We start from the raw sequence: 24,624 nt of genomic DNA, 5'->3' as shown, positions 1-24,624 counted from the left end.
GTGCCCCATTTTAGTGGTTTTTATTCCACCTTGATTGCGTCAGGGTGGTTTGAGACCCTTCGGTGGGAAGAGTTGGTTCCTATGGTCTTGGACCAAGAGGAGCAATCGAAAGGGATCAATGCTTGTAAATTTGAGGCCTTGGTTGGTCAATCCTCTTAGAAAAAGGGGAAGGATCAAAGAATAAGGAGGAGGACAAATCTAAGAAGGACAAAGAAAAGAAGTCTACTTGTCACATTTTTGGCAAAACAGGTCATTGGAAGAAGGATTTTCCTGACAAGGAGAAAAATGAGAAATCTTCAAAGGATTTCGGAGCGGTGGCTGCTCCCTTATCAACTGCTTTCCTCCATTTAGAGGTGGTTGAGGATTTGACCCTGATGGCTTTGATGTTGCGTTGACAGCCCCATACACTCGGGAGTGGATTGTTGACAGTGGTGCCTCTCGGCACAGGACTCCTTCAGTAGGTGTTGCTCATTTGCTACCTTTCATATGGCCAGATTCTCATTGGTGACAGTTCGTCTATTTCTATATAGGGATGGGGACACATGCATCTTATTCTAGGAGGATGAGGTGGCCCCATATATGCGAGGTCCTTTATGTGCCACCCTTGGGGTACCATCTACTTTCGGTGCACAAGATTCGGTCTCTTAGTAGTCGAATTTGATGAGGATTCTTTTCGGATTCTTGATCGTGGATTGAGACAGGTTTTTTCTTCAGGTTACGAGGAGAACATAGTCTACAAGTTGCGGTCTTCTTTTGCCTTGACTTGTTTTCTTTTTACCTCACAAACTTAGTTTGGGCTTTGGCATGCTCGGTTGCTCACTTCACTTATGATTACCTTCGAAAGGCATCAAAGCGACAACTTGTTTGAGGTTTGCCGGATGTTGTGGTGAGCCAGCAGCCTTGTGTATCTTGCATCCGTGGGAAGCAGACTGTAATGCTGTTACCAACAAGGCTTTGAGGTAGTCTTCAGCACCCTTGGAGCTTGTTTCTACCGATCTTTGTGGATGGATGAGGATGGAGTTCCTTTGAGGAAGCTTGTATTTCATGCTAATTGTGGATGATTACAGCAGGATGACATGGACTTATTTCTTGAAGCTGAAGTTGGAGGCTTTCTCCAACTTTAAGGATTGGTTGCTCTTTGTGGAGAACCGATCAGGCCGGAAGCTGAAGACCTTATGATTAGATAAGGGTGGAGAATTTGTTTCTAATGAGTTTGCTTGTTTTTGTGTAGATCGTGGTATTCACTAGGAGTTTGCCAATACAAACACCCCTCAGGAGAATGGCATCTCGGAGTGGAAGAATCGCAAAGTGATCAAGATAGCCCGTCCATGATGGAGCATCATCAGACACCTTAGTCTCTATGGGCGGAGGTTTTGGCTACTACAATTCACATCCTTAATCGTTCCCTTGCTTCCTCTATTGTTGGCATGACTTCATATGAGACATACTTTGGGTCTAAGCCAGATGTTTCTTATTTCAGGGTTTTTGGGTGTGATGCCTATATTCACATCCCAAAGACATAGCGTGTCAAATTTGAAGCAGTTTCGAAATGATAGGTGTTTGTGGGCTATAGCTCGTAGTCTCAAGGCTATTGATTGTATAATCCTGTTAAGCGGGATGTCTACACAAGTTGTGATGTTCTGTTTGTGGAAGTTTCAGCCTTAGAGGGGGTGAGGAACACCTTGTTCTTGGAGATCCTAGTGATAGTTGGGCGCCGACAATTGTTTCTTAGGAGCCTGTGCCTCTTGAGGACTCTTCTTCAAATGAGGAGCTTCGTTCTTAGCTATCGGACTCACCGATTGCTCCCCCACCATCGGTGGATCTTCCCAAAACTTTAATAGATGGAGAGTGACGAGGCGAGCTTCGACCTTTTCCTTGTTGGGCTCGTGACACTCTTCGTGATGTAGGGATTGAGGGAGTCCTTGAGGAGTGGCAGCCGCAGGATGGCCTGTGGCGTTCTCGAAGGAACCATTGAGCTTGTTTCATTTTTGGCATTTTTCCTAGCCTATTTATTGGCCCTAATTTCAGCAGCCTGCTAGTCTCCAATGATTGTTTTTACATTTCAAGCCGCAGACTGTGGAGACTGCCCTTAGGGCCGACGGAGATTGAGATCTTCAAGGTGGAGACATTCGCAAATATTCCCTCCGCACCAGCATATATTTTTGCATCCTTATACAACATTCTTCACTTTAGATTTTTTGCATTTTACTCTCTCTCTCTCTCTCTCTCTCTCTCTCGTCTCTCTGTTCACTCTTTGTCTTGGTCATTTGCTTCTGCATTGCTTCACTTTGACAGGGTATGTCGCTAGCCCATACCATCTTGGTGTATGGATGCATTGGCCAATGGGTCAAGAGTCTAAGAGTGGTGATCACACAATGAATGTGCACAATAGGGCCTTGCATCTTATAAGTAAGACTCGGTTTCCCTAACCCAAAGTGCCCTTAGTGCATTTGCACTAAAACATTTTATGAGACCATTATGACCAGTGCTACTAGCACCTATCCGAGTGCCTAGGGACATAGAACTTTCCCTTATGAATGATTGCTATCCTCAACAATATGCTCAAAGATAGTAAGAAAAACGACTCTTTGATGAATATACTCACTCCCAAGTAGCCTTTGTCTCTGCGGCTTTTTCACTTGACCAAATATTTGTGATAAATGGTCTGATGGGATTGTTTAGTCCTAAGTTCAAGAATCAGTTTAGATTCGAGTGGAGCATAACAAGCAATATCCTTATACTGTAGGACTTCCTTAATGGGGACAATTTACTCACCTTGTGTTAATTTCAAGGTAAACCCACATGCCTTCTTGGAGCTCCCAAGAAATAGTGCTAGTTAGCTTAAAATGTGACATGATCTTGAGCCATTCTAATCCTTTCCCTAGCAATGGCTAACATCTCTTGCATATTGTATAGAAAGTCAACTACGGAGTGCATTTTCATCACCTTGAGCTTTGTGGCAATTAGTAGTTTCGGTTCATAAGCATACATAAACATTAACGGCTATAATCAATAGGCGAATGCTTAGCACTCTTATAAGCAAACTCAATATGAGGAAGACAATGCTCCCAATCAAATTGCTAACAGGAGATATGTGCTATGAATACGGCAAGTGCTCTTTGAGAGCGAGGAGATTACTCTCACAACTTAGAAGAGAAGAACTTCAAAGAGAAATTGAACTAGAACTTGATTGCCAAATAACTCGATTACAAGAGAACTTGATTACAAGAGAATGCTCATAAGAGCATGGTCTGATTACAAGACAAGACTCAATGCAAGACAAGACTAGAACAAGACAAGAATTGGAAGATGACTTACATTGCAGGAGCCTCACAACTAGTATTGGTAAGACTAAAGGGCTTGTAGCCCATGATCCCTATTTATACTACAGCCTAGGGAGATTAAGGGGAACACATGTCATTACAATAGAATGCCACATGGCATGGCATGTACGTTGATACGTGGCATGACATGCACGTTGACACATGGTACATTGACATCAACGATGACATAGGTGATGATACAGACATCTTCTAGAATGTTTTGAAATCTTCTAGGAACTTCATGTATCTAGGGGCTAGCATGTGAACCAAGGGCTGTCCTTGCTAGAGCGTCCATTATATTATCCCCCTTTCTAGCATCGTGTTTCATGAGGAGCGTTGGTGTGCTTTTGAATGGACCTTGTCTTGGTTAGGTATTGAAGATGAAATATGGGAATCTTAACAAGAGCTCTTTGAAGATGTGAAGTTGGTTTCCATGTTTGTTCACTTGTATCATAGCCCTTCTAATGGATAAGAGTCCAGGGTTTTGTCTAATTCATATTTTGATGATCTTTGATTATGATTGGAGGCGATGGCCTTGGTATTCTTTTAGGGATACTAGATGTATGACATGGCTCCAAGATTGAAACATGGAACACAGGATTTCATGGACGGGGGAAGTTGAAGACGATAGATGACTAGATTTACTTGGCCAAGAATCTTGAAGGACCCAAGTCATTGATAATCCGGTTTTTAGGAGGGGTGAGAAGAACATAGATCCTGTCAAAGAAGCCAAACTTGATCTCCAATTTTATATGATGGATGTTGCATGCAAAGCTTATCTGTATTTCTCTTGAGCTTGTTTGATTAGTGCTTGCAACTCCTTATGAATATCAAAGAGGTATTGAACTAAGTTTGTAGCAATTGGATTCTCTTGTGATCTTACATGATTGTCTATCCTTGGGTGTTGATCATAATTAGCAAGGAATGGTGTGAATTGAGTGGAGGCATGGGATAAATTATTGTATGCAAACTCAACAAGGGATAATAGATCCGCCCAATTGTCTTGATGATAGTTGATTGTACATCTAAGGTATTGTTCCAAGACTTGATTCACTCTTTTTGTTTATTCATCGCTCTCGGTGATTGGTTGAAGAAAGATTCGCTTGTACTCCTAGAAGTTTAAAGAGGCTTCTCCAAAACCCAGATATAAACTGGGGGTTGCGATCACAAACAATATCATCAAGTAACCCATGGTGCCGACATGTCTGTTCTAGGAAGGGCCTTTCTATCCCTTTCCCATTGATACTTTTAGTGGATGGGATGAAGTGCACTATTTTTATGAATCGACCAACCACCACAAAGATGGAATCATACCCTCTAGAAGAAGGTAGTTTGACTATGAAGTCCATGGATAAAGATGACCATGGCTAATTTGGAATAGGTAATGGTTGAAGAAGGCCATGAGGTTGATGACGAGGGACTTTAGCTTGATTGCATTTGTCATGAGAACGTATAAAGTCCCTTGACTGGTTTCCACATTTATAGCAACAAAAAATCCCTTGAGACTAGCTCAATTGCCTTGTTAACCCCAAAATGCCCTGTTGAGGAGAGATCATGTCTCTTTTTGAGTATATCCACTTGCAAAGAACTGGGAGGAATATAAGGAGTTCTTTATAATAGAGCAGCCCATCAATGTCTTTAAAATCCCTTTGAGTTTGTTCTTGGCCTTGATGTAATTGCCTCCTTATGTCCTTAGTGAATGAGTCTTTTGTAATTTCCTTCTTGATTTTTGATAAGAATCCAAAGTCTTCTAAGGCTTTGCTTATAACTGCCCTTAACTTCAATTGCTCATATTTCAAGATTAGTAAATTCTATTGGTCGTGGGCTTCATCGCAATGACATGTGTTTTCTAGTTGAGAAACTACTTCTTCAATTTACATACTTCATTTAGGGTTTTGCACAGATAGCTCCAAAAAGAGTCGTGTCCATATTTTGGCCACTTTTTCAATGAGCATCCAGATAGTGGTGCGCCACCCTAGACAACTTATGCCTATAAATAGGCAGTCATTTCATTCATTCTTCACTTCCACTACCTCTCTCTCTTCAATCATTCTTGACCACCTTCTTTGGTCACCACCACCACTTCCCTTCTCTCACCAACCCCTTCCACTGCCCTTACACCCCTTTAGGAGAACATTGCGGTTTGTGGCTCATGATTGTCTTCACCCTTTCTCTTTTGCTTTAGGTGCCTTGTTTCAGCATCAGGCCTTGTGTTTGGAGCATCTTTCACTTGGTATCACCATCATCTGCTTGGCTTTAATACCCTTCTTCTTTAGGCTCCACCTTCACTTGTGTTTTTAAGTTTGGAGATCTTCTCCTTACCTGACATCATCATCTCCAGCTTAGCGTTTGCATGCTCGCCTTTGGCGATAGTCTATATCACGGAGTGCCAGTGATTTCGTCATTCGTCTATCACAGGGGCTGTTGGGACCAACATTTTTGGAGCTTGGGTTCTCTTTCATTACTTGGCGTCATTCATCTATCATAGGGGCTATTGGGACCTGCGTTTTTGTATTGTGGCTTCTCCTTCATTGCTTGGCATTGCTTTCTCTCACAGAGGCTACTGGGCATAATATGAGGGGGTTTTGGAAACCGGAGAAACGAAAACGGAAAAAATCGGAGTTTCGGCCAAATTTTAAAAATGGGAAAACAACGTTTTGAATTGTACACTAAAATAAATACAATATTATGTGGATATGTAAATATATCAATGCCTATAACAACATGTATTCAAATTTCATATAAAACTTTGAGTTTTCGTGTCATATGATTGAAATCATGATTCATTACACATGTTATGACTCAGAAGTGAAGATTGAAGAGTCAAGACTCAATGGTTGAAACTTAAGATAGCTTAATACAATTAAGACTCAATTTTCCAAACTTAAGGCAACAAAATGAATTATAATTCATGACGTATGAATCATCTATGATCTAAAGAGTAGTGAAAACTGACATTAAGAATAGTGGAGACTGACATCAAGAACAATGGAACAAGAGTCAAGATGTATAATAAGTAAAATCAAGATATAATGATACATGTAACTACGTTATGTGAATAATCTGACAAAACTTAAAAGTCGAGTAAACACTGAGCACTGTTTACTTGTCTCTAGACTCTAGTAACTACTGAGTAATAAGTATCAACGTCAATGAATAATTGACAAATATAGTTTGGACTCTTCAATGCTAAAGTGCCTCTTGTATATCATGAGTTATGACTCATGACTTAGCCGGACTATGAGGATTTGTGTACCATCTCCTCTTCCGACTCCGAGGACCTTGATCGAGAGGTTGATGAAGTAGCCTCAACCTCTAGCTCTGACTTTGCTTGTGATGCACGACCTCGTGTGGCCCTCGCTCTAACTCTCCTTTGTTCATGAGTCTCATGCATTGGTGATGATAGCTTCTCATAGAGCATGGAGTAGATATTCCGCTCCTCTTGTGGTATCTGCGAGATGTCACGCATCTTCTCTATATCAATTATGTCAACATTCACCTGTAAAGATAAATGAGACAAAGATATATCATATGAGAGAAGATTCAACATGTTCAATGTTTATACATATCACAATTTACAATTCAACTTCCAAGCAATGTTAAGTGTCAAGGTTGAAAAGTTGATTATACATAATGCTAATCATTACCAATTTACTTGTGAAGGCTCAAGGGACAGAGCGGTCCTCTCAAGAAGCTGGAGATTGCAATGGCAAAATACTAAACGCTCCAGTTGGGTAGTTGTGAGGTTGTTTCTCTTTTTGGTGTGGAAGAGGACCCATGTGCTCTAGTTTCTTTTAGTAGGCGCCTCATGTATTCCATGAAGTCCTCCTCTAACTTCTTGCTAGTATACTGCTCCTCACTGTGCCAAAGGGGATGCAAGATATGTGCGACAACATGGATTGGTTTATGGAACCAATCCCATCGTACATTTCACACTGCACGAATCTCATTAATTCTTCAAAGTGAAGGATGATGGATCATAGATAAAATAAGTTAAAAACTTATAAGTTAGAATAATGACATTCATCAAGGTGTTGGGATAAAGGCTTTTATTTACCTCCATGTATTGTACACGTGTATTATTTAGTTGTATATGTGAATGCATCCTTACGTGCCCTAAGTATAAATACATTTTATTCTTTGTGTACCAACACATTGTTGGTACACCCAAAATCATATCATTCTCTCTCTCTTTGTCACTCTCACTCACTTGCACTTCTATTTTGCTGAAGACCTTCACACTTCTGGATAGCCACTCACAACAATTGGTATCAGAGCTGAGGGTACAAGACTGACAGGTCAAAGGGGTTGTTGAGGTCAGGCATGACAAGAGCAAGCAAGGACTATAGTCGTAGGTGATAGGTGCAACTAACAGGTTGTGCAGGCAGCTCATGACTAGGTGTTGGGAATTGTGGCAGACAACCAGCATGCGACAGGTCCAGCGTGGCAGACAACCAACACGCAGTAGGTCTAGCGAGCGACCAGCATGGAAGCGTTGAGCATTGGCAACAAGAGATGTGGCTCCAGCGGGGAACGACGACTAGGCGATGGGGACTAGGCGGCCAGCTGTGACACGTGGGCAACAAGCTGTGAGACGTGATGGTGGGTCAACCAACCCCCACCCCAATTTAAAAACAAAAAAAGGAGAAATTCTTTTAACCTTCCTTATCCCCTTTCCCTGACGGGGGTTCACCCATGGAAGCACATTCTTCAAACTTGTGCAAATCTGATTCTGAAAATTTGGGGCTTTTCCTAGATTTGAAGTTGTTTAAGCTTGACAGTGACATTTGTGTCAGAAATTGCAGACATTGTGCGTGTTGACCTCAGTTAAATTGGGGATTTTGCCAAATTTTTTGGAATTTTGCTCATTTGAGTAAAATTTCTTGACTTTGGACTCGAAAAAATTGGGTTTTTTAATGTATTGATGAAATTTTGCTCAACTGGGTCAGATTGGCTGACATTTATGCAAAGTTGGACCTGGAAATTTGGGATTTTGTGCAGATTTTGGTAAATTTTTGCAGTACTTGCCCGTGTGGTGGTTGGTTTATGTAAAAACAGGAGAGATTTATTTCCGGTTGGGCAAGAACAACAATGTATTTGCTGGTTCAGCTTGTGCTTTTGCAGTTCAGTGCATTTACTCGTGTTTGTGATAAAAATGGTTGCAACTTCTTCTAGTTCTGACATTAAGAGTTTGATGGAAATCAAATGGTTTGATGGTCAAGGCTTTGACCTTTGAAAAGACCATATACAGGGCATACTGTTCTTTAAGGATTGTGAGGATGCTTTGTAGGAAGATAAACCCGTATAAATATATAATGCAGATTGGGCCAGAGTCAACAAAAAGGCTGTGGCTTATATAAAGATGGGTATCATTGATGACATTTTGACGGACATTAAGGGCTTAGATACTGGTTATGCAATATGGGAGAAGTTGAAAACTACCTATGAGATCACCACCCAATGTGGCCTCAAGTGTAGTTATAGAGAAGCTCTCGGATGCAAAGGCTGATGTACTATGTGCAGTAGATTATGATGCCCTTGTATATCATATGCAAGATATGTAGATTACCAAGGCTGATGTGATTGATACACTTTTGTCAGTTGATGATGGTGTCACTTAGACTTGGATTGTAGACTCTGGTGGCTCTTTCCATGTAACTCCTTGCTTGGAGTGTTTTGCTATGTTCAATGTAGGCAGTTATGGAAAAGTATATCTTGGAAATAACCATGCTTGTAGTATTGATGGGACAGACACCGTACATCTGTCTTTGGATAATGGGCAAGAGCTTGTGTTGAAAGATGTCAGATATGTGCCTGGCATCAAGAAGAGTTTACTATTTGCTGGTCAGCTTGACTTGCATGGTTATACTACAATGTTTGGTGGCGGTTTATGGAAATTGAAAAAGGGTTCCATGCTGATTACAAAAGGAACCAAGAAGGGCACTTTGTATTGTCTGCACTATAAAGCTTTGAATGGCAAGTTTCTTGTAGTTGCTGAAATTGGCTGTCATTTGGAGTTGTGGTAATGGTTGTCAATTTGGAAAGCAAATGAAAAATTCCTTTTACTTTGGTGTATCTCGTAAGTCCAATGTCTTGGACTTAGTGCATTCTGATGTATGTAGTATACCCGTGAAATCGTTGGGTGGTGCTGTATATTTTATCTCTTTCATTGATGATTATTCCGGGAAGATTTGGGTTTATTTGTTGAAAAAGAAAAGTGAAGTGTTTACTGTTTTTGAAACTTTTCATCCATTTGTGACCACTTAGGCAGGTAGAAAGCTGAAATGCTTGAGAATTGATAATGGGGGTGAGTTCACATCTAGTGAGTTTAAGTCTTTTTGTGACTTGCATGGAATCAAGATGGAGCTTACAGCTTCTTACAGCCCTTCTTCAAATCGGGTGGTTGAAAGATACAATAGGACTTTATGTAAAAGAGAGTGGTGCATGCTGTCCACTGCTAATCTCCCTCATGAATTTTGGGGAGAGGCACTTAAAACCGTGGTTCACATTTGCAACCACTCTCCAAACAGGTCCTTAAGTAATGGCATTCCTGAGGAGGTTTGGTCTGGCAAATCGACCCTATATGACCATTTACGGATATTCGGTTGTGATGCTTTTGTGCATGTTCGAGATGAGTTGAGGAGCAAACTTGACCCAAAATCCACCTAAGGCATTTTCATGGGCTATGGTGATGAGGGTGAATTTGGCTATAGAGTGTGGTTACCACAGTCCAAGAAAGTTGTTCGCAGCCGTAATGTTGTGTTTAATGAGGCAAAGTTGTTGAAAAGTACTTTAGCCTCTGATGAACATATGAAAAAGGTCAAATTTCAGAATTTGCAGCCACCTATTACTTCAAATAATGAGCCTCATGATGCTGTACCACAGGCTGAAATTGATGATCAGCCGGTTATTTTTGAGTCAGATGATGATGGACAGCAAATAGAAGCACAAGGAGATCATGGACAGCAAGATAGACTTGCTGATAATGAAAATGCAGGTGCTGGTAATGAAAATGAAGGTTCTGTATAGCATGGACAGTATGCTGAAAATGGCTTACAGCAGCTAATAAATGCTGAAGATAATATAGCTCTTGATGTAGACCCGAATCTTAAGAATGTAGATCATTGGGTATGCAGGTCTACATGCTTAAGAAGGGAGCCACATAGGTATGATCCCTCTTTGCACTAAGTGATGCTTACAGATGAGGGTGAGTCTCTTACATATAAAGAGGCCAAGTCATGTAAATTTAGTAGTAAGTGAGAGCTAGCTATGCAAGAAGAGATTAAATCTCTGTATGCTAATGATACTTGGGATCTTGTGTCGTTGCCCAAAGGAAGAAAGCCTCTTCCAAACAAATGGGTTTACAAAGTAAAGACAGTTGATGAAAAACCCAAGTACAAGGCAAGATTGGTTGCCAAAGGTTATGCATAGAAAAAAGGGATTGACTTTCAAGAGGTCTTATCACTTGTTGTGAAGATGACCACTCTACATGTGCTTTTTGTTCCCACTATTGTATTGGACTTAGAGCTGTACCAAATGGATGTGAAAACAACTATTTTGCATGGTGACATTGATGAGAAAATTATCATGAAACAGCCAAAGGGCTTTGTAGTCCCTGGAAAAGAGCAGTTGGCGTGTAAACTAAAACGCAACTTATATGGGCTGAAGCAAGCAACACGGCAGTGGTACAAAAAGTTTAATACTTTTATACTCTCTCATGGGTTTACATACAGCCATGCAGATTGTTGTTTGTACGTGAAAAATGGTCAATTGAAATCAACTTTCTCCATGAAAGATTTGGGGAATGCAGAGCATATATTGGGCATGAGGATTCGCAAGGATAGAACACAAAAATTGCTGTTCTTATCTTAAGAGAAGTACATTGAAAAGGTATTGGACAGATGTAAGTAATATGGCTGAAGCTAAGCCTCTTGGGGTGCCCTTACCTCCATATCTTAAGCTTAGTAAAGCCAACAATCCACAAGATGACATGGAAGCCAATGCTATGAAGGGAGTCCCTTATGCATCAACTTGGGGCTCTCTTATGTATACTATGGTTGCTACTCATCGTCCTGACATTGCTCATGCAATGGGAGTTGTCAGCAGGTTTATGTCAAATCCTGGCAAAACACATTGGGAGGCTGTCAAGTGTATTCTTTGATATCTAACGGGTACACAAGGAAAGTGTATTTGCTATGGGTAGGGTGCACTTAGTTTGCAGGGCTATTGTGATGCAGACATGGCAGATGACTTGGACACTCGTAGGTCCACTAGCGGGTATGTCTTTACAGTTGCTAGTGGGGCTGTTTCTTGGTGCTCTAGGTTGCAGAATATCGTAGCACTGAGTACTATTGAAGCTGAATACATATCGGCTATTGAAGTTGAATACATATTAGTTACTGAAGTTTCTAAGGAAGCTATATGGTTGAGCATACTTGCAGAGGATCTCGGTATGTCTATGAGTATTCTAGTTTTGGGATGTGATAGCTAAAGTGTTGTGTATTTGGCTAAGAATGCCATATATCATTCACGTACAATGCATATAGATGTGCGATATCACTTTATTAGATAGATTTTGAAAGATGGTCTAATCACATTGATCAAGATCAAAACACAAGAGAACCTTGCAGATGTTCTTACTAAAAGTCTAAGCAAGGCTCAGCATGAGCATTGTATATGACTATTGGGGGTTGGTTAGAGATTCACTTTGGACCTTTAATTGGGAGGTTGTTGGTATAAAGGTTCTTTATTTACCTCCGTGTATTGTATACGTGTATTGTATATGTGTATTATTTAGTTGTACATGTGAATGCACCCTTACGTGCCCTAAGTACAATTACATTTATTCTTTGTGTACCAACACATTGTTGGTACACCCAAAATAATATCGAACTCTCTCTCTTTGTCACTCTCACTCATTTGCACTTTTCTGCTGTTGAAGACCTTCACGCTTTTGAATAGCCACTCACAACACAAGGAGTCGTTAACACCAAATAATTATATGTGTAAAAGTTAAACACTATCTTACTTATCTTGAAGCAAAAAACTGTTGTGAAGCAAGGCCTCATCAAGTTTATCCATATACTCATATAGAAGGCCCAAAGTACTCTCCTCTATATCGGTGATGCACAATACAGTGTAAATAAGAGTGAGACTTTTCACTAATGCCTCTGTCTCAATCCACCAACTCTTATCTAAAATATTGTGTCTAAAAGCAAGAGCCTTTGGAGACTCTCTCTCACTCCATATGAGCCATTCTTGGCATGCAATGGTCCGTATTAAATTTGGACGGAACTGTATCAACCTCTCCAATACATTAATCATATAAGCAAATCTAGTGGTAAGAGGGCTTTAATAGCTCAAGTGTGCTATTGGCTCAAAACATGCTTGTGACAGATGGCCTTTTCTTCACAAATCTTAACATGCTTGTTGCCGTCTTGAAAATGTCATTCACTCAAGATATTTGCCCAACATCTTCAATACGCAAGTCAAGGCAATGGGATGCACATGGAATCCATAGTATGTTAGGAAACTCCTCCTCAAGTATACGTCCCATAGACACACAATTGCTTTCATTATTTGTTACCACATGCACCACATTTTGAACTCCGTCCATGATGACTTGTCGCATGTGCTTCCAAATGAAAGCTCCTGTGATGGTAAGATCTGAGGCAGAGGCATCGATGGTTTTAATGAACATGGTGCCTTTACATGAAGACACATAAACATTGTAAATATTCTTTCGACACATATCTGACTGTCCATCCCATAATATTGTGCATCCATATTTTGCCCATGTTTCCTTCAAGGGCTCCAATTGAGCCTCTATGGATGCTTTCTTCTTTCAAAGCTCTCGTGTGTGTAATGCATTCGTGGATGGGCCTTCCCACTCACATCCTATGCGGCTCACTGCCTTGATTGTGTTCTTCCATTAATTTGTAGTGGCCACATCGAAAGGGATAGCACGCTGAATAAATAAGCGTGTGAGTTTTCTAGTTGTCTCCACAATTGCTTGCCTTTGAAGTGCTGCATGGACACTTGCACCACACAAGGAGCCCTTTTGTCTACCACCACTAAAAGATGACAATGGGGTCCTTTTTGCACTTGGATCCGATACGGAAATGGTTGCATTTCTTTTTGATGGGCCACTGGTACCTTCAATTTGGCTCGCGCCACTAGGCCCACTAGCCTCTCCTTGTGTAGTGGCCACATCAAAAGGGATAGCACGCTGAATAAATAAGCGTGTGAGTTTTCTAGTTGCCTCCACAATTGCTTGCCTTTGAAGTGCTGCATGGACACTTGGACCACACAAGGAGCCCTTTTGTCTACCACCACTAAAAGATGACAATGGGGTCCTTTTTGCACTTGGATCCGATACGGATATGGATGCATTTCTTTTTGATGGGCCACTGGTACCTCCAATTTGGCTCGCGCCACTAGGCCCACTAGCCTCTCCTTGCCCCACTTGTGCTTCATTAGCCCAATGTGGTATTGGATGAGAGGATTCATTCTCTTCTAGCTCAATATCCATACACTTTCGGCACCAAAGATGGAGACTTACCGTTACTTCTTTCGGCACATTTGCACAAGGCCCGATGTCTTTGTTGGAAACGCATGACAAATGGTCTTTCACGTGCATTACGCTCCTCGATTTCTTTTAAATCAGAAATATCTTTTTTTTTTCCTTTTCTCTACCGGGTGTTCACACGCAAAGGCACAAAGTGAAATTTTGCCTAAGAAAATTGGGCCTTTTCTTTGATTTGGGGATCTCAACGCAGGACAAGACAATCTGACTTAGAAATTGCACATTTGGTGCTTATTTGCCCGAGAAATTTTGGGGAACCTCACATTTTAGTGGAATTTCTTTAATTTTACTAAAATGTGTGTACTCTGAATCCAAAAGTTTGGGGCTTTTGCAAAATCCCTTCAATCAGTGCAACAAATGTTTGGTACATGCACTTGGGTACACGTATTGATGCAATTTGGATGGATTACCCTCTAAAAATTTGAGGCTTTTGATCAAAATTGTCAAATTTTGCCCGAGAATGCATTTAAAGCAGAAATTGTAGTGAAATTTCGGGGATTTCACATGTAACTGGTGGCTTGGTCTCTAAATGTGTTAGTAATTGCTTGAGGAGTGCAGCAAAAGACATCCTTTTAACTCTGAAGATCTATTTGCAGATCTGAAATTTCTGCAATCTCGGGATTTTCTCACTGTTGTTTGGTACGTTTATGTACTGTGGTTATTTGTGTCACATTTGGGCTTATCTTTGGTGACTGGTTAGTCAATTTGGGACTGCAAATTATGGCTGGAAACAATGACAATAGTAATCTTTTGCACATTAAGAAGCTTGAGGGTACTCATAATTTTGCACTTTGGCAAAAACAATGCTACAATGTCTTGGTGCAAAAGAAACATGTAAAGCCCATCAAAACAAAGGGAATTAAACCAGTAGACATGGAACAAGACGAGTGGGATGACTTGGACAAGATTGCTCACTCTACCATTGAGTTCTCAGTGTCAGATAATTTGCTCTTTAACCTTGAGAAGCTGAATTCAGCATATGCAATGTAGCAAAGGCTTGAAGAATTGTATGCTTAGAAAAGTGTAGCGAGCAAGGTTTATTGGCTAAAAAAATTAATGGACTTTCTCATGAAAGAAGGTACAACCATGTCTTTACATTTAAATGAGTTCAACTCAATTTTCAGCCAGCTGATTGCTTTGGATTTCCATATTGATGAAGAGTTCAAGGCTACTTTCTTGCTATGTACTTTGCCTGAAAGTTGGGATACTTTTAGGACAGCTTTAAGTAATTTGAATGCTTAGTTGTTATACTCTGATGTGGAGAGTTCTTTGCTGATGGAAGAACTCAATAGGCAGAATAACTCAGCAAACTAGTCTTCTAGTGCATTACACACTAGATGCAAATTTCAACACAAGGGCAGTTCAGAAAATAGAGCATGCAACAAATCTCATGGAAAAAATATGGAGTGCTATTATTGTGGCAAAAAAGGACACTACAAACGGGATTGTTTTCAATTGAAGAAAGAGAACGGCAAAAACAAAAAACACTGAAGCCAACAATGCTAAAAACAAGGACAGTCAGCTTGCAAAGAAGAGCAATGTGAAAATAGAAGAGGTTAATGTAGTCACTCATGATACTGATAGCGATGGTGATGTACTTCTTGCTTCTTCTTTGAGTGCACATGCATTGATTGGAGATTTTGAGGATGATATGCAAACTTGGATACTTCATTCAGGTGCATCCTTTCACATCACACCACATTATGAGTGGTTCTTTGACTACAATGGTGGTGTACGTGGTGTTGTCAACTTGGGGGATAACTATGCATGTAAAATTGCAGGCATTGGCAGTGTAAAACTGGAATTTTAGCATGGCTCCGTGTTTGTTTTGTATAATGTGAGACATGTACCTCAGCTCAAGAAGAGCTTGATAAGTACAGGGCAACTAGATGATGAAGGCTATCACACCACCTTTGGGGATAGTTAATGAAAAATTTGTAAGGGCTCTCGCATTGTTACCAAGGGGTCCAAAAGTGATACCTTGTATCCTTTGCATGTATCTAGTGTGGGTGACCATGTAGTCGTCATAATTGAGTAGCCAAGTGTTTCTTTGTGGCATAGCCAGTTGGGACACATGAGTCAGTTGGAATGAAAGTGCTCTCTTGTTTGGGTTATTTACCGTCTTTGAGGTATGCTGATTTTGAACAGTGCAATCATTGTATTTATGGTAAACATGCTCAAATGTCACACAAAAAATCTCTCTCTAAAGTCTTCACCCTTATTGGTACATTCAGATGTATGTCAAATGCCAGGATGATCTTTAGGGGGGAAGAATTATTTCATTACCTTTGTTGATAATGCCACACGCAAAGTATGGGTTTATCCAATCCGTCGCAAAGATGAGGCCTTGGATAAATGTAAAAAATTCTTGGCACTTGTTGAAAATCAGACCAACAAGACACTAAAATGCCTTCACTCTGACAATAGTGGGGAATGTGTCCAAAGCCTTTTAGGATTGTGACAACAAAGGGATTAAAAGGGAGCTTACTGCCTTGCATAATCCGTCCCAAAATGGTGTTGCAGAGCGTATGAACATGACCATTCAAGACAAGGTCCGTACAATGCTATCACATGCTACTTTATCCCATGGATTTTGGGTAGAGGCTTTTATGACAACTGTACACTTGATTAATTTGTTACCAAACAGGTGTTTGGGAGGGGAGTCCCTCAAGAAGAGTGGTTGGGCAAGCCACCTTCGTATGCTCACTTGAGAGTGTTTGGTTGTGAGGCATTTGTGCATATCCGCAAGGAAGAACGCAACAAACTTGAGCCAAAGTCTTATAAATGTATTTTCCTAGGATATGGTGATGAAGGTGAGATGGGTTATCGATTATGGGATCCCGAGAAAAGAAAAGTAGTACGCAACAATATTATTATCTTTCGGGAAGATCACATGCACAAACAACCCGAAAGAACAGAGGAGGTCAGAAGAGTTGTAGTTCGGGAGGATGTATCAATAGGAAAGGAAAGAATGCCCTTTAGACAGCAACAAATACTTGTTGTAAATGTCCTGGAAATTGTAAGGAATGATGCTGAAAATGATCAGTAGGATCTTGCCCATGATTTCCCACAAATTCAACAAGAACATGTGTCTTTGGAACAACCTGAACCAACTGTACAACATGCTGAACCTGTAGAACAGTAAGCTATTAATGCAGATTTGCAGGCTGAATAGCCAGCAAGTCTTGACCATTGGGTCCATAGGTCGACCAAAGTGCAAGAACAGCCAGATAGGTTCGTTTCTAGTCTTATCTATGTGATTGATTATGTCATGTTAACAGATTGTGGTGAAGCGTCATGCTTCTAGGAAGCAATGGATAGACATGATAGTAAGAAATGGCACAAAGCAATGCTATCAGAGATGGAATCCCTCATGAAGAATGGCACTCGAGATTTGGTACATTTGCCAAAGGGACAAAAAGTGCTACCTTGTAAATGGGTTTACAAAATGAAAGTCACTTTTGGTTCTTTGCCAAAGTACAAGGCACGCTTGGTTGCTAAAGGGTACAAGCAAGAACATGGAATTGATTTTGATGAAATATTTTCATGTAGTCAAAATGACTACTTTGCGAATCATCTTGGGCTTGGTTGCATTTGAAGACATGGAACTTATACAGATGAATGTAAAAACCGCCTTTTTACATGGTGATCTACATGAGGAGATTTATATGCAACAGCCTAAAGGTTTTGCTGCAAAGGAAAAAGAACATATGGTATGTGAACTCCACAAGAGTTTGTATGGGCTGAAGCAAGCACCACAGGAATGGTATCACAAATTTGATACATTCATGCAATCTTAGGGATTTCATTGTTCTCAAGTTGATCACTGCTTATACACCAAGAAGGTAGTAGATAGCCTTATTCTCTTGGTTTTGTATGTGGATCATATGTTGATTGTAGGCAAGGATGTTCATGTCTTGGACTCCTTGAAGCAGAGTTTACACAATAGCTTTGATATGAAAGATCTTGGTGAGGCCAATCACATTCTTTGCATGCATATACTCAAAGGCAGATCAAAGGGTCTTCTTTATTTGTCGTCACAGTAGGAGTATGCCACGAAAGTTCTACAGCGTTTCAATATGGAGGGGAGGGTAAAGCCATTAGTGTACCATTGCCTCCATATGCGAAACTTAGTGCAAATGACAGCCCTACATCAGATGATGGAAAGGTTGAAATGGCTAAGATACCCTATACTTCAGCTGTTGGTAGCTTGATGTATGCTATGGTTGCTATACAACCTGACATTGCATTTGCGGTGGGAGTGGTTAGCAAATACATGGCATATCCTGGCAAAAAGCATTGGGAAGTAGTGAAGGGTATCATGAGATACCTTAAGGGCACAAAGGATTTGTGTATCTGTTTTGGTAAGTAGAAGTCATTTGTTGTTGGGTCTACGGATGTAGACTATGTTGGTCATCTTGATTGTAGGAAGTCTACTTCAGGATATGTGTTCATGTTAACAAGAGGAGCAGTCTATTGGATATCTAGGCTGCAAAAGCATGTCGCATTGTCTATTACAAAGGCAAAATATGTGGTTGCCACTGAGGCATGCGAAGAGGCTTAATGGCTTTCACGTCTGGTGAGAGAGCTTGGTATTACAGAGGTTCCTATCCTCCATTGTGATAGTCAGAGTGCTATCATGCTAGCACGGAATCCTTTCTTTCATGCAAAGACAAAGCACATATAGGTGAAGTATCACTTTATCAGGGATGTACTTGATAGCAAATGCATTGAGCTTGTCAAGGTACATACAAATGATAACCCTGCAGACCTTCTCACAAAGGGTCTTCCAATCGAGCGGTTTGCTCATTGCCGCTAGATGATGGGGGTTGGATAGTATATGTGTCTTTCAACTTTGTACATCCATAGACTTAGTTGATTCTTTTCTCTACCTTCAAGCATGTTGCCTTTAGGTGGGAGCTTGTTTGGGAGGGAATAAAAGCTCACTGTGCCTTTTATGGTGTTCAAGTGTGAACGCACCCTTACACTCTTGTACTTTATACATATTATCAAAACCTAAAAAGTGGTACGCTCGTCTTTGTACCGAACATCAAGTGTGTCGTGCTCACTCTCCTCTCTACTACTCTCTACTCTTTGTGTGATATCTGATGCGCTCACCCTCAGCTCACTCTCAGTCCAGATCCGTCAGGCTCCAATACCGTCCACATCTAGAAATAGACAGGTTGACCCATTCAGTCTTCATCCCTTCTTTGCAGGTTTTTCGCGTTCATGTGAAGATCTTCGCCATCAGCCTTCCTCCATGTGGCTGTCCAGCCTTTGTGACTGCTGCCACATCTCTTTTGCCATGTTTGGCAGTTTCAGCCATTGCCAGCATCCTCGTGCATCTCCATTGTTGTCACCAATACTGAAAGGGGCGCCAGTTTTGGGGTGAACAAGGTGTCCAATGTCTGAGGTTATTAAGGTAATTTGTGCATTTTAAGTTATGTTTATTTGCTGATTGCTGTAATTAAGTGCTTAATCAGGGAATTATCAGCCTTTCCAAGAAGGAAGATTGGTTTCAAAAGGAAAGAAAAGTAAAAATAGCTAAGACTGAATAAATGCTAAGCTCTTATGACTCATAAGAGCTTTAATTACAACATTGCGTTCTATTATAAAAGTAGAGGGTAGGTAAATCCCAGTAAAAGATACATTTATTTCTCGAAAAGTGGGGTGTGGAACTCTCTTGTGCCTCTTTTGACTTTGGCTACTTTTATTGGTTGATTTTTAAGTTGGAGTGGTGTCAACCGGTCTGCTATCCATACTTTTGTCCCTTGTAGGAACTTAGTTTGGTTCATCACAACTACCTTCTCTATCTTATCCATGTAACTGACTTTTGCTTGTGTGCCTTTTGGGGTAATGCTAATGGGCTCTCCCAAATCTATGAAAGGGAAAACCTTGTGTAGTTGTGCTAACAAAACATCTGTTTCTAGAATGAAGTCTTGTTCAAGATCTGGAGCAAGATTCTGCCTATCCCATCTAAGGGGAGACCACCAAACCTTTTCTCTCTCTTGTTACTTTCAATCCTCTCATTCTCCTTAATTACTGACATAACCTCTTTACAAAAATGTGCTGAATTAGATGAATTAGCCTTTTGTATCTGTTTGGCCAGTTCTGCTTGTAATGACTTTGCTATGGGCTCTTCCTTTGCTTCCTATTGTTTGCTCTTCATGCCTTGCAGCTGTTCGTGCAGTTCTTTGATGTGTTCCTCCAAGATTAATGTTTAGTAGAGGCCAAAATTGGCCCATGAGACAAATCAACAAACTACAACAATCTGTATCCCCAGCATCATGTAAAAAGTGAAAAGAAAGTTAGTTGAATGTATCCTAGAATGTTTTGAGAGAGAGAGAGAGAGAGAGAGAGAGAGAGAGAGAGAGAGAGAGATTACGAAAAAAAAAAGAGAGAGAGAGAGATGAAATGATATATTAATGTTTGCAAAAGGCCCAAATGACCTTTGAGACCATGTGTTACAACCTTCTGTGTGTGATGATACAACTGTCTGGAAACAACAGCAAATGCAAATGAACTGGTAGAAGAAAGCTTAAAGCTAGAGACTATGATAGGAGGGAGAAACCCTAGCTGATACAATGCAGGGTGACAAAACTTGATGTACGAAAGCCAGTACTAGGAATATAATGAGTTTATAGGTCTGCTGTCTTGTAAAACGGCAGTGAAAGAAGATGCTCATAAGAGCTTTACTTACAACATCAAGTATGGGTACATTTGACCATGTTGTCTCCACTCCAGAACAACAATGAAAAATGACTAATGACTAATTGTGTGTGTGTGTGAGAGAGAGAGAGAGAGAGAGAGAGAGAGAGAGAGAGAGAGAGATTACAATGATCCTTGTTTTACAGATTCCAAGGATATGATGGGAAATGGCAGCATGACATGTATGACGAAGCAGATGATGCTGACAACTGTTTTATCACAAAAAGTACTGATCCTTCTATGTCATGCTTCATGCTGTGCATGAAAGTGTTTTGGCTGGCTTCCGTTCCTTTAATACAGTTATGGACTTTCTACTTTGTCTATTGATATGCTATGACCACAGGTGAACAAACAAGCAATGTTGACCTACGGACCAAATTAAAAAAAAGTACACCTCGTGGGATTCAAGGTGGTAGTGGCATAGTGGAGGGGGTGAAAGATTTGCGGGAGAAGCTTTCAGGACCTACCCTACCTCCTCAACCAAGCACTCAAACGGTTTCCAAGCCACAACAGCGTACTTCTTCTACTACAAAGAATGCTACTCCAGTTGTTACGACTGTTTCTGGGAGCAAGCCGCCTACTGCCACTCCCAATGTCAAGCCTTCTGGAACACAAAAGCCGCAGAAGACGGTAACAGGGGTATTGACCTCTGATCCATATGTTTATAGTAGACACACATGTTCCCACCATAAATTAAAAACTGCAGATATTTTTGAAAATGGTTTTTGGTTTTTATGCAAGCATATGTGTAAATGCTTTTAATGTGCTATTCCTTGATCCCTTCCATAACAACATCAGAAACATAGTGCCCAAGTTAGGCAGCTGTTGTGGGTGACCTTTTATAAGTGTCTTAGGCTTTCTATGTCAGCTGTAATGTGGAATACAAAGTATTGAAGATTATTTCTGCAATCTCATATGGGATTATTTCTCTATTATCAAACAGGTGGAAACAATGACTATATCTAGCTTTTTGGAATCGTTGGGCCTAAGCAAGTATGCGATAACTTTTCAAGCAGAAGAGGTACTCCTTTCTCTCTTATCGTTTGAATGTGGCTTTGATTAACATGGATAGGTATGATATTATTTTTGAATGTGGCTTTGATTAACATGGATAGGTATGATATTATTTTTGAATGTAACATGCTAGGTGTTTAGATATGTTGTGAAACAAGGTGATACTGTTATCAAATGTAACATGTTTTTTGGATTTCTGTATCAAAATGAATAGACGTGGAATTATTTTGATGTAACGTGGTAGGATTTTAGACTTCATGATGGCGTAGCTATCTTTCTGTTGTAGCATGAAGTCTTCAGCCTGAAGCCTAAAGTAGGGTGTTTCTCCTGGATAAAATGATCTTTAGTCTTGGGTGTTTGGGAAGCTATAAATATGATTTACTTTGAACAATGTTTTGTAATTTTTATGTCAGACAGTTTTACAAAAACAAGGATGGTATTAGCAATGCATGAACTATTTTAAGTATCTCCTCTGATTCTGTTTCAGTCATCCATCTTTGGGATATCGGTTCTTGTTGCCTTTAAAAGGTGATTCTTGTACACAATTGGTATGCAACTAGTCTAAACAAGCTCCTTTCTGCTTAGTCATTCCCTTATGGAGGTTTGTTGACAGTATAGTCCATGCTTCTGACTGCTTTCTGAATTTCGCCTTCAACCTGCAAACTGTTGACTCTAAAAGCAGGATACTTTTGCACATTGAGGCTTTTTGCGCGAACCTTTGCCTGTATGTCATAGTAGGTCTACCTTCTATTATCCAGAGATATGTACATCTTATGCATCTCATGCTTCCAGTTCACATCTCACAATAGTGCATCTTGTATATTACTTATCCCTATATCATATTTAGCAAGCTTAGTTGCACAGTAAAGAGTCTAGAACATGTTGAAACTACATTATCATGTCTCATCATCTGTGTAGTGATTACTCGTTTGTGTATCTGGTTTCCTTAAATGTATAGTCACTATTGTTGCAGCAGTACTGCATGCTTCTGCAATTCATCTGTATTTTTGCTTCACTACAGTGCTCAATCTGAGTGGTAGTAGGCAAACATTTCTCAAGTGACCCATTAATGTAGATGTGGTGTAGTTAGACAGCTGCTTTACGCAGAAGGGGACCTTATTGTTTGAATAGATATGCCTTAGGCTTTGTATAGAGCAAGGGATTGTTAATATTCAGGTTAATACACTATCAAAGTGAGTAGGATGGGCATATCTTACAATAACTGATGCAGAAACATAAGTATATATCTTCTAATTTCTTTATTCATCATTTGCATTGTATTTTTGTAGTATTGTTGAGAATGCTAGTACTTTGCATTGACATAGACGTGGCGATTGAAAGATGCATTGAGTAAATTTTGAAATTTAATTAAAGAATGAACAACAGTTGCAATCCATGTAATCTACCTGCCTTGCAAAGCTGGTAAAGTAGTTGCCTGACCAATGTCATACCAATGTCATGGCTAAGGGTTTATATGTGAAATTAGGGTTGACTGATTAGCCTGATGCTTGCCAACAACCATTACTAGTGAACTGTTATAGTTATGCTCTCCTTAATAGGTAGTCAAATTAAATAGGATGGGTGTATTACAATGAGAGTTATGAGAAAAGATGCAGAATCATGAGGGTAAAATGAGTAATGAGGGCTCAAATATTGAATCTCATTCATTTATCATTTGCTTATATGTAGTATCATTTAGAATGTTATAAATTATGCATTCACACACATGGTAGCTTTACACATGCTCATATATGATTTGCTTGTTAAAGAATGGAAGCTAAGAAAAGCAGGAACCTTGGTTTTTATGTAAATGCCTATGCCATAAGTTTACCTATCTTGGAAAGCTATTGAGTGAGTGATGTAGAGACAAGAGGTTTGTGTAACTTGTTAAAAGTGTATTCCGTGACTGCCCTTGTTTTAAAATAAGATTGAGTTCAATAGGTGTAACTCCTTAGGATTGCTTGATATCTAGGGATCCTTTCCATATCATGGCTGCTGTACTTGCGATCTTTGAAAGCATTTGGTATGTTAGATATACAAAGAAAGATAGCTCATTCTATGTCAACTAGAATGGATATACAAACAATTGAACTAGCATTAATCTTTCTTGAATAGTCGTACAATTTATACAGATCTCTTGCTAACATTGCTATCAATAAATTTTTATTTTTAATTTCTTTGGCTGGGTTTTTTTTTGGTTTGTTGTTTTGTTGGGGGTGTGAAATAAATGTGTGGCTACTTGCATTACTTAGAAGACAGTCGAGTTGGAGCTAAATTTCAAACAAATCAAATATGCACAATCCCTTTGAGCGTGGTTTTGGGGGGATGGGGTGCAAAGAAGCCATGGTTGGGGGGGGGGGGTGGGGGTTATAACATGTTACACCATTGAAGGTTGCCATCTTGTAGTGAAAAACAGGCTATGGCAACCCAAGGTGCAAAGGAATAGCTGCTAAAGCTCCGGTCGATGCCATGACTCCCCTTGAAGCTGTTCCCATCAGCAGTGAATGGAGTGGATGATGGATTCCCAAATCTCCACTAGTGTGGCATATACCAAGAGCCTCTCTCTGCTAATTGTCAGTTCGGCAGTGGGCCTTTCAAATGTGCCACCTTGTGACACTCCTAAGAAGGTTCCACGCCTCTAATCATGATGGTGAGTGCTCAAACACTTCTTGGCTAGGCAATCCCTATAGGCCCACCATTGCACATGAACGAGCCTCAACGATGAAGATTGTCATGCATCTCCCCCTCATAGAGTAAGAGGCACTCTTGATGGATTGATTACCAGTAGAAAGCTCCCAAGGTAATTCATGCGAGGCTAGGCTCCACTTTAGTGTTGACATGGGCAATGCTGGCAAACCCAATCTTGCTATACGTGAGCCAATTTGCTATCAATTGCTAGACCCTTATGAGCCACCAACCATAAAAAGTATGGAATCCTTCTTGATTGCTAGCTATCCAAAAGGTGTCTTGACATGTTTGAAGCAGTTTGCAATG

At 40.3% G+C, this 24,624-nt stretch overlaps 1 protein-coding gene across 3 annotated transcripts in view; it reads left to right on the top strand.

Moving 5' to 3' along the window:
* Positions 1 to 24,624, top strand: part of LOC148008680 (uncharacterized) — a 119,877-nt gene that overhangs the window by 23,620 nt on the left and 71,633 nt on the right. For all 3 annotated transcript variants that reach the window (XM_087674085.1, XM_087674086.1, XM_087674084.1), the window contains 3 exons: positions 20,763 to 20,842; positions 20,960 to 21,255; positions 21,560 to 21,637. In XM_087674085.1, the coding sequence (XP_087530211.1) occupies positions 20,763 to 20,842; positions 20,960 to 21,255; positions 21,560 to 21,637 (454 nt within the window). The remainder of the gene's footprint in view (positions 1 to 20,762; positions 20,843 to 20,959; positions 21,256 to 21,559; positions 21,638 to 24,624) is intronic.

This window comes from Lygodium microphyllum, unplaced genomic scaffold, assembly GCF_053477565.2.
Source record: "Lygodium microphyllum isolate KBCC unplaced genomic scaffold, Lygodium_microphyllum_v1.1.10 scaffold_86, whole genome shotgun sequence".
NCBI lineage: Eukaryota > Viridiplantae > Streptophyta > Polypodiopsida > Schizaeales > Lygodiaceae > Lygodium > Lygodium microphyllum.
The sequence above is the reverse complement of the archived record's forward strand: the minus strand, read 5'-3'. Positions and strand labels throughout refer to the sequence as shown.